Source organism: Eretmochelys imbricata, chromosome 6 (assembly GCF_965152235.1).
Source record: "Eretmochelys imbricata isolate rEreImb1 chromosome 6, rEreImb1.hap1, whole genome shotgun sequence".
Taxonomy (NCBI): Eukaryota; Metazoa; Chordata; order Testudines; family Cheloniidae; genus Eretmochelys; species Eretmochelys imbricata.
In genome coordinates, this window is record NC_135577.1 from 306,319 (window position 1) to 320,816 (window position 14,498).

The window sequence follows — 14,498 nt, forward strand, 5'->3', positions numbered from 1 at the left end:
AAAAGAAAAATATGTAAAGCAACTTATTTGTGTTTCTATTCTGTTTAGGTCCAGTAAAGAACAGAGACATGATTTTTATTATTGAGTCTTCAAAAAAAACCCAAAAACCTACCTAAATAAACTACAGTAATTTGGACACATGCATATTTATTTGTTTTTCCTAAAATTAATTAAGTATTTTAGGAAATATTGTCAGAGCGGCCACTTGCAAGATCTGGTGGCCGCACTCGGGGGCCACCAAAAACTTTGTTGTGAGAACCCCTGTTCATGCTATCCCCATCGAACGGGATGGTGGAGAACAGTGTCAAAAGTCTAAAGCCTCTACTGAAAAGGACTTCCGAGTCAGACTCTGATCTGTATTTAGCCCTATGACATTACAGACTGGCTCCCAGGGTGTGTCCCCTGCTGCCATTCTGTTCAACAGAAAATGGAGAAGAAGAATGCTTTCACTGTCAGACACGGACATCAGCAAGACACTGGGGACTTGATGACTAGATGACCTCCTGAGGTCCCTTCCAACCCTGATATTCTATGATTCTATGACTTGCAGATCTATAAAGAGACAGACGAGGCAGAACAAAAAACTCAGTATGATTTCGCAAAAAGAAAAGGAGTACTTGTGGCACCTTAGAGACTAACCAATTTATTTGAGCATGAGCTTTCGTGAGCTACAGCTCACTTCATCAGATGTCAGTACCTGTCAGTATGATTTGGATCCCAGGAGCTGCCTCCACTTCACAATGATGCAGTGGTTGCCCTGGGGTCATTTGAGGCTGTCACCCCAGGTGGAGACATACTACAGAAGAATAGGCAACACCTCCAAATCCCAGGGAAGGAGGGAGATAAGGGGCATCAAAGCAGCCGTCTTGCCTGAGAGGGTCTCAGACAGGCAACAAATACAAGAGAATAAGACAACAGAGCCGCAGGACAGGGTAAAACCAGAACACATGGGCCTGCTGCCTCCTGAGAGCAATGGTGCTGATGTCTCGGGGTAGCCCTAGAGGTCCAAATGACAGCGCAGGGCACCTCAGAGCCTAGCTGAACATTGCTAGGAACTTGATCCCTGACCTGATCTTGAAGGGGGGGTAGTTTGGGGTAAAATATCATTGATTTGCTAAGCGTGCTTCCAGGAAAAACAAAGGAAGTTCTTGAAACTGCAACAGCAAGTAGGGGGAAATAAATAAAACGGTTGTTAGGCTCTGCTATGTTAAAATGGGCAAGGTTAAGGGCATTGGACGGGCTGAAAACGCAGCAGCTGTGGGAGCAGAGGTTGCTCACAACTCCCTGAAGAGGCTTCTGTCAAAAGATATCTTCAGGTTTTTGAACTTTTCAAAGTCTTTCTGATGCTTCCTTCTAAACTCGTCCAGCTCCCGCGCCAGTTGGATGAAGGGTCCCGGCCCTCGGGGCTTGGCCAGGTCGTAGCTCAGCTGGAGGTACTGTTCTGGGCTGCATCTCATCAGCCTCACCTCCAGTCTGAGCACCTCCAGCACCCGGTTTTTCAGGGAATTCTCTTCCTCACTCCGGTGCCAGTCGAAGAAATTCATCGAAGGCAGGAAGTAGCTGGGCAGCTGTTTCTTCTCCAGGCTGAACTCCAGCACCTTCAGCAGGGTCCCCAGAGCATCCAGCTCCATGGCCCAGTTCTCTGTCTCTGGGTTGAGGTGGGAAGCCCAAAAAAGAACCATCTGCAAAAGAAATATGCAGCTCTAACCACTAGAGACTGCTACCCTCCCACAACAAGGGCTAGAACCCAGGAGTCCTGGCTCCTGGCCCCCCTCCCCTAACCCCCTGCCCTCCCAGAGCTGGGGAGAGAACTGAGGAATCCTGGCTCCCAGCCCCCCCCCCCGCCCCCCCCCAGCCTTCTAGATCTTTCTCCCCTATATCCGAGGATGCTCCTATCACCCATTTTCCACCCTCTCCTACCCTGGCTCCCCAGTTTGAGTTACCTTCAGGTGGTAGGAGGTCAGGACTTTGCCGTAGCACGGTACCCACTTTTCCATATTGATTTGCTTCAGCATCCGCAACACCTTCAGCCTGCACCCACCATCGGCGTCAATGTCCTTGAGGAGCTGGGTCTCAGCCAGGGAGAAGGTCAGCCTGGAGTGAGGTGGAGGGAAATGGGGCAGGGCTGAATGGGAGTACAGGGTCAGACAGACCCCCATCCCAAACCTACACTCTGTGTGTGTGTGTGTGTGTGTGTGTGTGTGTGTCCCTGCGCCCCCTGCTGGAGGGGATGAGCCCTGCTCGGTGTACATTTCTGATGCCTTCTGCTGGAACAAATGAGATTTGCATTTTTACCTCCAGTATGAATTCTTGGCCACCAGATCGGTCCCAGTTTTGTAAATTTCCATGATATTCCAGGTGGGTTTTCTCTGCTCAGTGCCCTGCTCCCGGTCCCACCAGTCGGAAAGCCACCTGAGATCCTGCCTTGGCCAATCCATGGACATGTCCACTTTATTCCGGATGGTGGGCACCAGGTCTATAGACACAGGTCGGCCATTCACCTCTGCACTGAGCTGCACAGCTGGACTAACTGGTGTAATACCCACAGTGTTCTCCAGTTTAATGTTTCCTTGGAGAGGGCAAGACAGAGGAGTGGGAGTTAAAAGCAAACAGTTGACATAGGTCAAAGCTTTGCAGATCTGAGATGATGGAAGAGCAAAGGTTAAGGGAATGAGGGCCAAGATCCCAGGACTCCTGGGTTCTCTCCCAGCTCTGGGAGGGGAGCAGGGTCTAGCGGTGAGAGCAGTGGGGCCTGGCAGCCAGCATTCCTGGATTCTATTTCTGTGTCTCTTTGACATTGTGTAACTAACTTCATCTCCATGGGCACACGATGAGTTAGTGGAAGAACTGAGAATAGAAACCAGGAATCCTGACTCCCTAATCCCTAACTCTGGGAACTCCAATATGCGAGACAGATTATGAAGGAACAGTGAAAAATTTCTCACCATACAGCTCTGCTGGTGCCCCTTAATCCTGAACTCCAGCCCTGGGCTTCCCCCTTTATGCCCCCCAGCTCTGCCGATGCCCTGACCCATAGACCCCGCTATTACAGCTGTAGGCTTCCCCAACGCACAGCTCTGCTTGTGCCCCTGAACCCCAACCAGCAGCCCCTACTATCCCAGCCAGGAGTTCTCCCACCCCGCACAGCTCTGTCATGCCCCTCAAACCTGACCCATAGCCCCCTTTTCAATGTATTTACTATTTTACCCTATGCAATTTAACAGTTTTCCCTTCTGTATTTCCCTCATGCTTATAATTTCTCCACTTACAGAGTCCCTTAATGTATATAACTTTTACTTACTAATTCCGGTAGCAAGGCTTCTCTCTAAAAACAGAGATGGGAGAAGAAAAGGGCTAGTTAAAATCTATGACACTCAGAGTCTTGTATAGAAGGTTGATCACAAAGGTAAAACTGGAAGAAAATGATGAGATTCCTGCAGGGTTGGAAGAAGTCGAATTTCTTTGTGCCTATATTAATCAAGTCTTGGCCAACTCACAGTTACAGCTACGGGGTTGTCTTAAGTGCTGAAATCAACACACACTGGAAATACGATCAGTTAGCCCTGTTCCACTCTCGACTGTTCCACTGTTTAACTACTTCACTTATGGGGATGATTTTTATCCCAGTATAGGAAAATCCTTACAACCCCTGCTCGCATGGGTGCTGTTCTACCAATATTAAAGGGCTGTCGCGCTTGGCAAGGAATTGACTGGAGCTACAGCAACACAAGCCCGGTGGAAATGGAATTAAGAACATCCTCAGGACATGGATATAAAAGCACAACGGTTACCCAGTGCAAGGTGGTGTTATGCCCTTTACCAAGGTCGCACCTCTTTGGCAAACTACTTGGGAAGTTAAAGAATGAATTTTCAGCAGGTGGCAAAAAGATAAACCTGAAAAATATTCCTCACTCGAGCTGCTGGGGTTTAGGTCGCCCTAGTTACGGCACTCGCGGTACGGAGTATTCAGACCCCTCAGTGCTGTAGCTATGCACCTAACTTTTCTGTGTAGACGAGGCTGGAAAGAGCTCAATCTCTTTACTTTATCAAAAAAACAAAAAAAAAAAGAGTAAGAGGTGACTTGATTACAGTGTATAAGGCTCTTCATGGGGAGAAAATCCCAGGTACTAACTGGTTCTTTAATGTAGCAGATGTGGGGTGGCAGGAGGTAAACCGGACACCGGGTGATCCAGAGTCTATTGTGCCGGGCGCATCCACCCACCCCAGCTCACCTCTAGGACTCTGGTGTGCTGGGAGCCTCTACCCCCTCCCCTGAAGATTTCAGTGCAGTGAGAGCATCTACCCCCCCCCCCACAATTCCAGTGCACTGTATCAACCCACCCCCACACCCCCATGATCCCAGGGCACTGGGTGCACATCCACCTTGGAGAGCCCGACTCCAAGCACATTGCCTCTCGAGAAGTTTACGTATAGTTTGTTATGTTTGTTGTTTATATATATAGATATTTAAAAAAATTAAAAGTTAATAGAAAAAAAACAAGAAAGCAAAACAAAACAAACACGTTATGGCAGTGTTTATCATCTTCCTGTGGCCTTAATTAATTGATGCAGTAATAATGAATTAATATTCACAAAGAAACTTACCTTTAGTCAGAGCTTCCTGGACACAGTCCCACAATGTTTTCATTACACGAAATGGATCAATGCCATTCTTCCAAATCTGTAGCTGAAAAGGGATGTAATAAGACATCTTTAGATGCTTTAATCCAAATCAAGAGGAAGCTGCAGGTTGGGACTGAGTGGTACCAGCAGAGCTGTGGTGGGGAGTCCAGGGCTGAGAGACCGGGGGCTGTGGGTGGAGACTAAGGGATGCCAGCAGAGCTGCGGGGGCAGAAAGCCCCGGGCTGGGCTAGCCAGGGGCTGCAGATCAGGATCGAGGGGCACTGGAAGACCTGAGGGGGTGCCGGGGGGAAGATCCTAGAGCTGGGCTAGCCGGGGGTGACTTTTTGAATGCCCTGTGATCTCACTTACCTGCTGCTTATTTATTGTTTTTATGTCTTCCTCTGTGAGGTCCATGTCTACAGTCTTCCTCTCCAAGAGATCTCTCATTATCATCTTGTTATAATCCACCACCACCTTGTTCCCCCAGCGGTACACCGGCACCTCGGGCTTCAAGCTGTCCCAGACAGGCAGAAGACCTTTTGGGGTGTACAGCTTGCTGTACAGGCTGCCCATAAGGATCAGGTTCATGTTGTAATGGATGGGGACCAGGAAGTCGTAGTCGCTGCTGCTGGACTCTGTCTGGACGTGGAGGTCCTGGGCTTGGCTGCCCACTAGGATGGCTTCCCCCGTGAACAGCTCCACCTTGCACTTACACACTGAAGCCATGATCCTGCTGACCAGAGCTTGCACCAGCTGGCACTCCTGCTTTCTTCTCTGGTGTTCCTTTTGCTCGGGATACACATGGTTCCCCAAGAAGCATTTCAGTAACTCCTGGACATGTGAAGGAAACTCAACCTGTTCCTCTTCCATTTCCCTTGGCACTCCTGCCTCACTCTGGTACTTGCCTGCCATCCCTGCGAGGCACAGATGGCTCCTGGCAGGGCTGAGCCCTCCTCAGTCCCTTGACAAACTCTTGTGGTTCAGCTCTGCATTTCCTGTAAAGGCACCCCCTCTCCTGCTCATAGCTGAGCTGCATGGGGGAAGGGAGTGTTGTTTGCAGGCGGAATCAGCCGGTTATTTCTGCCAGAGAGACCTTCGGCATCTGACTTACCGGAAATGACGCCACCACAATAATACAATAGTAAAAACATGAGTCATTAGGAGACAAATTCCACTTCTTTCAGACTCACAGATTCATAGATTCTAAGACCCGAAGGGACCCCTGTAATCATCTGCTGAAAAGTCCTGTATAACACAGGCCAGTGGACTGCCCTGAATTCATTCTTGTTTGAACCTAACCCTAGTTCATATTGGCAGGCTGTCTGGAGCGGCTCAAGAGCATGAGCACCAACCTCAGGGCAGACTGCTAAGAAGCAGGGTACAAACCAAAAATTGGTTGTGAATTCTATACTTAGATTTTGCCAACTAGTTATCAAGTGTAAACTCCTCTGGCACTATACCAGCCTTAAGACAGAGTGACAGACAGTCCCTTTGGATACTCTGATCTATCTTGCACCTACACACGCCTGCCTTTGTGATAGATGGTCCCTTACACCAAAAATCACAACAATATTCAGGCTCCTCCCGAGCCCAAAAGACCGATCACTTACCCCAGATCAATTGCACCCTAAATCTTATACCAAAGACAACCCACTTGTAGCAAATTATCTAAAGATTTACTAAGAAAAAGAAATGAGAAATTATTTACAAGGTTAAAGCAGGTAACACACACACAAACGAGTTACAGCCTTAGGTTCCAAACGATGACAGAAGCTTCTACAATGTGCAAGCTCTATACATCCCTTAGGGCTAGCCCTTGCCACGCACTGGGGAATCTTTTGCTTATGCTTAGTGACGCTGGCCCCTCAGAGACCAGGCAGCAAAAAGACACAGTTTCTTACTGTCAGGGATTTTTATTCCCTTCCTCCCAGAGTTCAGGCTGATGGGATAAGTTCATGTACAGGTCTTCTCTTCACTGGGTGGGGTGGAATGCAATTAACAAAGTCTTTGTTCTTTGAGGTTTCACAATGGCGCATTCAATGAACCTTCTTGGTGGGCAGGCCCTAACACCTTCTGTAGGAAGCTGGCATTGTACATTAATTAATGCTTCTTTCCTGTTTGACGATTTATACAATTACAGAGGATTACAATACAAACACTTCCTGCCACCTTAGAACACGGGGTACAGATGGTATAAGTGAGATTAATGCATGCAGCATCCTACAAGCGTTTCATAAAATCTGAACCCTAAATACATTCTTAGAACTTAACAAACTGCTGACACACAGGTAAGCCAGACTGGTTTCCAGCTATGTATTTGTCAGTGTTCGGTTGAGACCTTGGGGCCTTAGCATGAGCTGGCACCTAGTCTGCCAGCATCACACAGATTTTTCAGAAAAACGTCCCATCTTGATTTACAACTTGCCAGTGAAGGAGAATCCACCCGAGCCCCTGGTAGGTTGTTGCAGCCGTTAAGTCCCCACACTACAAACAAATTCATTCTTCTTTCGAGTCTAAACCTGTCCAGCTTAAAATTCCAGCCATTGGATTTTATACCTTTATCTGCTAGATTGAAGAGCTCCCTATTATTTCTGTTCCCCATGTCGGTACTCTACTTATAGACTGGTTTCAGAGTAACAGCCGTGTTAGTCTGTATTCGCAAAAAGAAAAGGAGTCCTTGTGGCACCTTAGAGACTAACCAATTTATTTGAGCATGAGCTTTCGTGAGCTACAGCTCACTTCATCAGATGCATCTAATTGGTTAGTCTCTAAGGTGCCACAAGGACTCCTTTTCTTTTTACTTATAGACTCTTACCTGGTCCGGGAGAGATACCCAGTGTTGCCAATCACAAACATTCAACAGTCATGAAAATGGCTTAAAATCATGAGATTTGGAGGGAGAAAATGTTGGGTTCTCTTTATTCACCGTTGGGTTTCTGAGCCTTTTAGGATCTTGTTTTCCTTCGTGCCTCCTCAAACCCTCCACCGCTCCCCAAAAACAGTTTTGTTAAAGCTGAGACCATCAGCTAGGTCCCTACTCAGCAGAAGTATGGCACTACTTTCAGTACCACAGAAGTGTTCTGTAGCGTACGACTGAACAGAACCAAAGTGCTCATCAATGAAAAACTGTGTACTGAATGAACACAAAACCATCATGTGTAGATCACATCTTTACCCTGAGACAATTGATTGAGAAAGGGCTTGCTTACCAGAGAAGATGAATCTTGAACTTCACAGATTTCATCAAATCTTTCATCTGCATCTATAGGGTCTCCATTGCAGATCTTGCGACAATATGGTCTTCCTAGAAAGATAGTGTCACAGGCCAAGATGCTGTATGAAGGTTCAAAATGCTGTGTAAGGACAGAAAGTGGAGAGACAGCTTGGTTTGCGATCATCACTGGAGTGTGGCAGGGTTGTATCTTACCACTTTTCCTTTTCTGCATAGATTACGTGATGCAAAAAGCAACATCAAAGGAAGATACAGTAGTTACGTGGAGTAGAGAAAAACTTCAAGAGATCAACTTTGCAGATGACATTGTTCTGTTGGATACAGATGACGATGCCATGAAAAAGACCACTACAGTGTCAAAGGGAGTGCCATCAAAGATTAAGAAACAGCCAAAAGGAGACAAAAGTCATGATTGTTGAAAGAGGAGTCAGCAATAATGTTGCGTATCTGATTGATGGTGAAGAATATGGCATGGTTAACGAATTTGTACATCTTGGAAGCACAATCAGTGCTGATGGCCAACTCCATAAAGAAGTCGAAACAAGAACTGGGAAGGCAAGCGGTGTTTTTTGAGACTATCTGAATAAATAAAGAGATTCACATCAGAACTAAGATAAAAATTATACAATGCCATTGTGATACCAAGATTGTTACATGCTTCTGAAACTTGGCAAGTGCTAGAAGCCCATGACAGGAAATGTAACACATTCCATCAGAGATGCTGGCTGAGAATACCTGGTGTCCACCGTGGGGACAAAGTAACCAACCCTGATGTGTTATGAAGGACTGTCCAACAAACAGGCTGTAGAGATAATGATTGGAAAAAGAAGACTGAAGTGGTTTGGGCATGTTGCACAGACGTCAAAAAAAAACCCCAAACCCTGTACTCCTAGACAAGCCCTAGACTGGAGACCCAGCAATATCCCCTCCACAGACCATGTCAAGGTTCCTTCCCCACTCTGAACTCTACAGTTCAGATGTGGGGACCTGCATGAAAAACCCCTAAGCTTATTTTACCAGCTTAGGTTAAAACTTCCCCAAGGTACAAACTATTTTACCTTTTGCCCCTGGACTTTATTGCTGCCACCAACAAGCGTCTAACAGATATATAACCAGGAAAGAGCCCTCTTGGAAATGTCTTCCCCCCCAAAATCCTCCCCAAACCTTACACCCCCTTTCCTGGGGAAGGTTTGATAAAAATCCTCACCAATTTGCATAGGTGACCACAGACCCAAACCCTTGGATCTTAAGAACAAAGAATTTTAATAGAAGAAAAAGTAAAAGAATCACCTGTGTAAAATCAGGCTGGTAAATACTTTACAGGGTAAACAGATTCAAAACATAGAGAGTCCCTCTAGGCAAAACCTTAAGTGACAAAAAGACACAAAAACAGGAATCTCCATTCCATTCAGCACAGCTTATTTTAGCAGCCATTTAAACAAAACAGAATCTAACGCGTCTCTAGCTAGATTACTGACTCAGTTCTCAGACTCCATTCCTGTTCTGTCCCCGGCAAAAGCCTCCCACAGACAGAGAGACCCTTTGTTTCTCCCCCCTCCAGCTTTGAAAGTATCTTGTCTCCTCATGGGTCATTTTGGTCAGGTGCCAGCGAGGTTATCCTAGCTTCTTACCCCTTTACACGTGAAAGGGTTTTTACTCTGGCCAGGAGGGATTTTAAAGGTGTTTACCCTTCCCTTGATATTTATGACAGACCCTCTCTCAGGGATCCTCCAATATTCCCCTCAGAGACACCCACCAGTTTCTCCTCAGAGACCCCTACTGAACTTCAGAGAACTCCATGCCTCCTCAGAAATACACAATATCTCCCTCAGAGACCCCAAATATCCCCCAATATACCCACAGGGACCCTCCTCCCGGTATCCCCCAAGAATCCCAATGCCCCCTCAGAAATGCCCCAATATCCCCCCAATAACCCACACAGAAACCCACCAATTTCCCCCCTCAAAGACATGTCCAAATATCCCTGAGAGACCTTCCAGTTTCATCCCCAACCCCCACCCCAATATCCCTCCTCAAGGACCACACAACCTCCTCCCTGTTCACCTCCCGACATCCAACTCAGACACCCCAATATCCTCACGGGGACCCCGCAACATCCCCCTCAGAGACCCCCAGTATCCCCCCAATATCATCTCCAGAGACCCCCAATATCCCCTCAGGGACCCCAATATATCCCCAATATCTTCTCCAGACCCCAATATTCCCTTCAGAGACCCCAATATATCCCCATCTCCCTCAGAGATCCCCAATATCTCCCATCTCCCCCAAATCCCCTTCAGAGACCCCCAATATCTCCCCAACCTCCCCCCTTAGAGACCCCCGACATCCCCCTCCCCCCAGCGACGGTTGGCGCCATGACTCCCCTCCCCCGCTGCAGCGCAGCTGTGAAGGGCGGGGAGGAGGCGGCTCCAGCACAGGGCGGGGGAGGGGGAGTAACGGCCGCAACGGTCACTGGGGGGAGGGGCCTGAGGGGGATGTCGGGGTGGGCTCTGAGGAAATCATGTTGGTGGCACGCTGGGGGTCTCTGAGGGGGAACGTCAGGGGGTTTCTGAGGGGGAGGTTGGGGAGATATCGGGGGTCTCTGAGGGGAGGTATTGGGGTCTCTGAGGAGGGAGGTTGGGGGTCTCTGAGGGGGAGTTGGGGGATATTGGGGTCTCTGATGAGGGAGGTTGGGGGTCTCTGAGGGGGATTTTGGGGAGAAATTGGGGGTCTCTGATGGGGGATGTCAAGGGGTTTCTGAGAGGGGAGGTTGGGGGGATATTGGGGTCTCTGAGGAGGGAGGTTGGGGAATATTGGGGGATATTGGGGTCTCTAATGAGGGATGTCTGGGGGTCTCTGAGTGGGGAGGTTGGGGAGATATTGGTGGTCTCTGAGGGGGAGGTTGGGGGATATTGGGGGTCTCTGAGGGGAGATATCAGGGGTCTCTGAGGGGGAAGGTTAGGGGGATACTGGGGTCTCTGAGAAGGGAGGTTGGGGAATATTGGGCTTCTCTGATGGGGGATGTCTGGGGGGTCTCTGAGAGGGGAGGTTGGGGAGATATTGGGGGTCTCTGAGGAGGGAGGTTGGGGGATGTTGGGGTCTCTGAGGAGGGAGGTTGCGGGTCTCTGAGGAGGGAGGTTGGGGGATATTGGGGGTCTCTGAGGGGAGATATAGGGGTATCTGAGGGAGAAGGTTAGGGGGATGTTGGGGTCTCTGAGGGGGGATGTCAGGGGGTCTCTGAGGGGGGAGGTTGGGGAGATATTGGGGGTCTCTGAGGGGGAGGTTGGGGGATGTTGGGGGTCTCTGAGGAGGGAGGTTGGGGGATATTGGGGGTCTCTGAGGGGAGATATAGGGGGTCTCTGAGGGAGAAGGTTAGGGGGATATTGGGGTCTCTGATGGGGGATGTCGGGGGGTCTCTGAGGGGGGAGGTTGGGGAGATATTGGGGGTCTCTCAGGGGGATACTGTGGTGATTGTCTCTGTCCAGTAACCATCTACCCCAGCGCCACAGCCCGCCGGGGCATCGACTCAAGGACCCTGAGATTGGGGCCCCCATCGCGCCAGGTGCTGCACAGACACACACACACCCTGACACAGACTGTAGCCCCCGTCGCTGCACATGAACAAACCGTGGGGAGAAATGCCCCGAGCCCAGGAACAGACGTGGAGGCAGGTAAGCTGGATGGGGCAGTGGGTCGCTGTGGGACTCAGAGGACTCCTAGGTTCAGTTCCTGGCTCTGCCACAGACTCTCTGTGTGACCTTGATCATGTCACGTGGACCGTCTCTGCCTCAGTTTCCCCGTGTGTACAGTGGGGACTCTAGCCCTGCCTGGCCTCCCCTAGGCATCATGAGGATAAACCCATTGACTATTGTGAGGTGCTCTGAGATGTCAGGGTTGGTGCCTGTTATAGCCGAACCCTCTGCTGTCGTTTGTGGCCAGTCCAGCTCTAATTAAAGCTCGATTGTTCTCAGTGCCTAAACTCCATGCCCCTGCTCAGACTGCCTGGGCACTGGGTGGGTCCCATGGTGGCACGGGCTGCGGTCGGGGATCCAGACGTGGGGCCATTTGACCAGCGGGTTCCCGAGATCCAGCCAAAAACAACCTGGCTTCAAGTTCACAGATTCTGCCTGTGATTTGCTGAGCCTTGGAGTGTTAAATGCTGATGGCTGAATGGGAAGGGGAGCTGGAAATATTAGGGGGGGCCTAGATGTTGGAGTGGTGGGGGAGGAGAGAGACACAGCAGTCTTCTCTCACATGCTTCACGGCACCGTAGCACTGACGTAATAAAACCGTCAAGCTTTTGGGAACTAGATCATGGATGAGGTTTCCCTCATCAGCCCTGTTCGCATCTACACACTGCAAACATTGCAACACATGGCCATTATCCCATGAGAACAGTGTGCAGGAGGTAGGGGGGACAGTTAAAAATCACATAGCGACCATCTGGCCTAGTGGAGAGAGCAGTGGACTGGGACTCAGAAAACTGACCTCTATTCCTGGCTCTGCCCTGGGCCTGTGGGATGACTTTAGCCAAGTCACCTCACAGCTCAGTTTCCCCATCTGTACAATGGGGATAATGATGTTTTCCTCCTTGAGAGCTACTGGTGAAAAGCGCTGTGTAAGAGCTAGGTGTTATTCACAGGAGCATCTGAACTGCTCACCGACATGAGACCTGCAGCTGCCTCAATGAGCACTAGCTCCTAGCAACAACATTTTCTTTCTGTTCAAAAAAATTAGGAAATTCACTGACAAAAACCGTCGTGAACGCAGAGTAAAGGTTGCCCGGGGCTAGCTCGTGCCCTTCTGGAACGTTGAGCTCAGCAACACTCGAGCTTTGGAACCTCAGGGAATACGGTGTTATGGTAAATGCCCAACACAACCTTAACTCTGCCCTCTTTGAGCGATGCCCCAGTATGCCCCTAATGCCCACACTCAGACCCTGCCTTTGACCTGTACGGAGCAGGAGCTCCCTACGGCCGCCCTACACTCAGACACGGAGCCTTTTCCACAGAAAGGACAGCACAGCTGCTCATTGTACAAAATCCCTTTTATAGCCCCTTCCCCTGTATGCATGACGATGCTTTAACTCCCCCTTCATTAAACCCACAGACCTCGCTCATCACTCACCTCGCTGCTGACAGTCCCCATGGCAAGACACCCCCTGTGCCCTGCTTGTGACCCAGCCTGCACAACGCCGCTCTGAAACGAGGGGTACTGGATCTCCCAAGGTCTGCATGCCCCTCTTTCTTTTGATCGCACGGGGGTGGGGGGGCGGCTCAGATCTCCTCAGAGCGGCAGGGCCCCCAAGGTCTCATATCCCAATCACAGCTCTGCCAAGCAGCTCCATCTGCTCCCTCCCCCATTCAGTACAGTGCCACCTATCACAGTGAACACAGCTGTGGGGCATGTGGATAACTCCCAGTGGCTATTGCAAGCTCCGGGGGGTGGGTGGGCAGAGTTAAGGTTGTGCTGGGCATTTACCTGAACTCCATATTTTCTGGCTTGCACAAGTTTGAGTTTTGATGAACTCAGTTCTGGAAGGGCATGAGCTATCCCTGGACAATCTTAACAAAGGTGTTTGTCAGTGAATCTATATATGTCCAATTCCTGGTTCTACCTTTCGGCCTCAAGGAGGTGCCAGTCACCTACCAGCGCCAGGTGGATCAGTTACTGAATGGGATGGAGAACTCTACCGTAGCATACATTGATGATATGTGGTTTGTTAGCCAGACCTGGGAGGACCACGTGTCCCAGGAAAGAGGGGGCCGGGTCACCTCCAGGATGCAGAGCCGACTGTAAAAGCTGGCAAGTGCCAGGTGGGGATGGCCGAGGTGTCGTACCTGGGCCACAAGGTGGGGAGTGGCTGTCTAAATCCAGAGCCAGCCAAGGTAGGGACGATCAGAGTCTGGCCTGCTCCCCAGACTAAGAAACAGGTCCAGGCCTTTATCAGGATGGCAAGGCACTACCGGAGGTTTGTGCCCCACTTTAACTCCGTGTCAGCTCCCATCACGGAGCTATGTAAGAAGGGTGAGCCAGACAAGCTGGTCTGGACTGGACAGTGCCAGAGGGGTCTCTGCAAGCTGAAGGAGGCTCTGGTCAAGGGCCCTGTGCTGGGAAACCCAAACTTTGACAAGCACTCGATGGTGTTCATTGACGCGCCAGACACAGGGCTGGGTGCGGTGTCAACGTACACTAATGGAAAGGAGGAGAAACACCCCATCCTGTACCTGAGCAGGAAGCTGCTGCCCCGGGCTACGCCTGGGCTGGGCTCTTAGGAGGCCATACCCAGATCTATTCAGGAGGCACTTCACTGTGTATACTGACCACTCGCCCTGCCGTGGCTGCACCAGATGAAAGGGGCCAATACTAAGCCCCTGAGGTGGAGTCTGTCCCTCCAGTAGCATGAGATGGAGGTGGCCCATGTTAAGGGAAGTGCCAATGTTATAGCTGATGCTTTGTCCCGGAGAGGGGGTCCCGAACCTCCCCAGGTCACTGGTTAAAGTGACCCCACTCAGTTCGGTCTCGAAGGGGGGGGATGTGATGAAGTGGGTTTTTTTTCACCTTGTTATGTTGTATGTGAGCCTATGTGAGTCTTACTGTTTTGCATGAATACTGTATGTGCCTCAGTTTCCCTCGGTATTAC

The 14,498-nt window shown here is 49.8% G+C and overlaps 1 protein-coding gene across 1 annotated transcript; it reads right to left on the reverse strand.

Annotated features, from left to right (window-relative positions):
* Window positions 1-657: 657 nt before the first annotated feature.
* LOC144266298 (uncharacterized) lies at window positions 658-5,693 on the reverse strand. The gene is made up of 6 exons (XM_077819741.1): window positions 4,993-5,693; window positions 4,606-4,687; window positions 3,302-3,325; window positions 2,296-2,569; window positions 1,944-2,094; window positions 658-1,682 (listed from the first exon to the last, which is right to left on the reverse strand). The coding sequence occupies exons 1-6, from the start codon at window positions 5,533-5,535 to the stop codon at window positions 1,275-1,277; spliced, it is 1,482 nt and encodes a 493-aa protein (XP_077675867.1). The 5' UTR covers window positions 5,536-5,693; the 3' UTR covers window positions 658-1,274.
* Window positions 5,694-14,498: the final 8,805 nt, after the last annotated feature.

Excerpts from the sequence above, each read along its gene's own strand:
- LOC144266298 (XM_077819741.1), bottom strand. The coding sequence starts at position 5,535 with ATGGCAGGCAAGTACCAGAGTGAGGCAGGAGTGCCAAGGGAAATGGAA. Across the intron at positions 4,688-4,992 it reads AAACAATAAATAAGCAGCAG|CTACAGATTTGGAAGAATGG; the intron begins GTAAGTGAGATC and ends ATCCCTTTTCAG. Across the intron at positions 3,326-4,605 it reads CCAGGAAGCTCTGACTAAAG|AGAGAAGCCTTGCTACCGGA; the intron begins GTAAGTTTCTTT and ends CTCTGTTTTTAG.